General features: G+C 44.9%; 1 protein-coding gene across 1 annotated transcript; it reads left to right on the top strand.

The window, feature by feature from the left end:
• Positions 1-212: 212 nt before the first annotated feature.
• Positions 213-1,280, top strand: LOC138015403 (uncharacterized). The gene has a single exon (XM_068862432.1). The coding sequence runs from the start codon at positions 213-215 to the stop codon at positions 1,278-1,280; it is 1,068 nt and encodes a 355-aa protein (XP_068718533.1).
• Positions 1,281-3,490: the final 2,210 nt, after the last annotated feature.

Genomic DNA, 3,490 nt, shown 5'->3' with positions numbered 1-3,490 from the left:
TTCCTATTCAGTGGACGTCTGAAAAGATCAAAGTACTTGGTGTGTTCCTTGGGAACGGGAATTTGGACAAATGTAATTGGAGGCCTCGTTTAGATGCGGTCACGCGCTGCCTCAATTCCTGGCGTTCTCGTCACTTATCATTTACTGGCAGGGCTTTGGTTGCCAATGCCCTTGCGCTCTCTAGGATGTGGTACGTGGCTTCCCTCTTGCCCATGCCAGTGTGGGTCTTGTCCGAACTAAATACTATTCTTTTTAGCTTCTTTTGGGGTGGAAAGAAGGACTTAGTTGCTCGTGCTGTAGTCGTCCACCCAAAGTCTGCCGGAGGTTTCTCAGTTGTTTCCGTCCGCCATAAAGTTTATGCTCTGCTTGTGCAGTGGGTTCGGCGTATGGTTGTGTCGCCCAGTGGGTGGGTTTCTCTGCTCACCTTCTGGTTTTTTGATCGTTTTGGCGCAGCCCCTCACGATGTGTTTTCAAATCCAGCATCTTTCGCCCCTGAACGTCTTCCTCCTTTTTATGCCTCTCTTCTTCGGGCCTGGGGTGCCATTCAGGGCTCCTCTTCTTCTTCATCTAGTTTGGTTGTAGGCTCGTCCCAGCATGTTGACCCGGTTGCTGTCGCTTCTGTTTCTACTAAAAGTTGTTATGTTCTGCTTCTTTCTTTGTCTCCGTGTATTCCCCATTGTGTCTCTAAGTTTTCTCCCATCTATGGCCCCATCGATTGGAAGTCCACCTGGGCCTCTTTGTACTTTTTACCTTTGGATAGGCCTGTTTCCGACCTAAACTGGAAGATTGCCCATGGCGTACTGTACACTGCGGATCGTCTCATTTCTTTTGGCCTTGATGTTCCTGCCGCCTGTTTTTGTGGTGCTGCTTTGGAGACGCCCGCTCATTTGTTCTTTCGCTGTCCTCTCGCGAGGAGCGGTGTTGATTGGGTTCAAACCCTTCTTTCTACCTTTTCTGTTGATGCCCCTTCGTTGGACGTCCGTCATCTACTTTTTGGATTCTCTGAGGCAGATCTTCGTATAGTTCCAAAGGTTTTTTGTTATATGCTTAATGTGTGTAAGTTCTTCATCTGGTCTCAAAGGAATGACTTTTGTTTTCGCTCCGTCCGGCCAAGTGCTGTCGGCCTTATTTGCTCCATCAAGGCTCGGCTGCGTTTCTTTCTTCCCGTTTTCTTTCGTCGTTTTCGTTCTGCTAGACGTCGTCGGGTTTTTCATAAGCAATGGGGTGCTAATGGGGTTATTGGTAGTGTATGTGATGGTGTTTTTAAAATGGCCTTTTAGTTTTGTTTTTCTTCTCTTTATTGCCTTTTTAATGATGCTTTTATGACCTTTGGCTATTTTTGCTTGGTTTTAATTTTTGTGCTTTAAAACGGTTTTTGACTTGGGCTCTGGTTTTGGATATGATTTGAACTTTTGGTTTTTTTTTTGTTCCAGTGTGTTACTGTCTTGTGTTTGTTCGTGTGGGGTTGTTATTCTTGAGTGTAAGGCAGACGAGGCATCTCTTGAATACAACCCTTTCAGTGTTTTTCTCTGGATTAGGACTCGGACCGGCTTCTGGACTACGCCTATTGGACATGATTCGGTATTACGTTGAGCCTTGGAAAGTTTGTTTTTTTTTTTCTGTGGATTGACCTGGATTGGTTTCTGCCTTTGTGGTTTATTCCGTGAGGCAGGGTGCGACTCCCTGGCGAGTTTGGCGTGCAGGCCCCGTTTAGGGGGTGCTCCCTCACGTGAGGCGTGTTATGTTATCTTCCCGCGTTGTATGGCCCTTGGGCAGTGCACTCCGCCCTTGGGACCGCCTCAAATACAAAAAAAAAAAAAACGAGTAGTCAAGGGGTTAGTCGCGTATGGTTTAGGGGCCGATTAATCAATCTCTCCCTCCTAGGATCGAAACTAGCACGGGGCCCCGCAAAGCCTTTTTTTTTTTTTTTTTCGCTTGTGCACAAATGTCACAAATACGCATCCGTTCTGTACGTACACTCGTGTGATAGGTAAATGCGCTTACCACAAGGTGAAATGTGTGTACAAATGTCCCAAATACGCATGCGTTCTGTACGTACACTCGTGTGATAGGTAAATGCGCTTACCACATGGCGAAATGTGTGTACAAATGTCACAAATACGCATGCGCTCTGTACGAACATAGGTGCTTACCACATGGCAAAATGCAAGAAAAAAATTCCAAACTATAGATCATCCCTTATTTTGTGTTGTAATAGAGGAGCTACGAGTAGTCAAGGGGTTAGTCGCGTATGGTTTAGGGGCCGATTAATCTCTCCCTCCTAGGATCGAAAGTAGCACGGGGCCCCGAAAAGAGTTTTTTTTTTTTTTTTGCTTGTGCACAAATGTCAAAAATACGCATGCGTTCTGTACGTACACTCGTTTGATAGGTAAATGCGCTTACCACATGGTGAAATGTGTGTACAAATGTCCCAAATACGCATGCGTTCTGTACGTACCCTCGTGTGATAGGTAAATGCGCTTACCACATGGCGAAATGTGTGTACAAATGTCACAAATACGCATGCGTTCTGTACGTACACTCGTGTGATAGGTAAATGCGCTTACCACATGGCGAAATGCAAGAAAAAAATTCCAAACTATAGATCATCCCTTATTTTATGTGTTGTAATAGAAGAGCTACGAGTAGTCAAGGGGTTAGTCGCGTATGGTTTAGGGGCCGATTAATCTCTCCCTCCTAGGATCGAAAGTAGCACGGGGCCCCGAAAAGAGTTTTTTTTTTTATTTTTGCTTGTGCACAAATGTCAAAAATACGCATGCGTTCTGTACGTACACTCGTTTGATAGGTAAATGCGCTTACCACATGGTGAAATGTCTGTACAAATGTCCCAAATACGCATGCGTTCTGTACGTACCCTCGTGTGATAGGTAAATGCGCTTACCACATGGCGAAATGTGTGTACAAATGTCACAAATACGCATGCGTTCTGTACGTACACTCGTGTGACAGGTAAATGCGCTTACCACATGGCGAAATGCAAGAAAAAAATTCCAAACTATAGATCATCCCTTATTTTATGTGTTGTAATAGAGGAGCTACGAGTAGTCAAGGGGTTAGTCGCGTATGGTTTAGGGGCCGATTAATCTCTCCCTCCTAGGATCGAAAGTAGCACGGGGCCCCGAAAAGAGTTTTTTTTTTTTTTTTTGCTTGTTCAAAAATGCCCAAATAAGCATTCGTTCTGTACGTACACTCGTGTGATAGGTAAATGCGCTTACCACATGGTGAAATGTGTGTACAAATTTCCCAAATACGCATGCGTTCTGTACGTACACTCGTGTGATAGGTAAATGTGCTTAACACATGGCGAAATGCAAGACAAATTCCAAACTATAGATTATCCCTTATTTTATGTGTTGTAATAGAAGAGCTACGAATAGTCAAGGGGTTAGTCGCGTACGGTTTAGGGGCCGATTACGCTCTCCCTCCCAGTCTCGAAATTACCACGGGGCCCCGAACATAGTCCTTTATT

Source organism: Montipora capricornis, chromosome 1 (genome assembly GCF_036669925.1).
Source record: "Montipora capricornis isolate CH-2021 chromosome 1, ASM3666992v2, whole genome shotgun sequence".
Taxonomy (NCBI): domain Eukaryota; kingdom Metazoa; phylum Cnidaria; class Anthozoa; order Scleractinia; family Acroporidae; genus Montipora; species Montipora capricornis.
The sequence above is the reverse complement of the archived record's forward strand: the minus strand, read 5'-3'. Positions and strand labels throughout refer to the sequence as shown.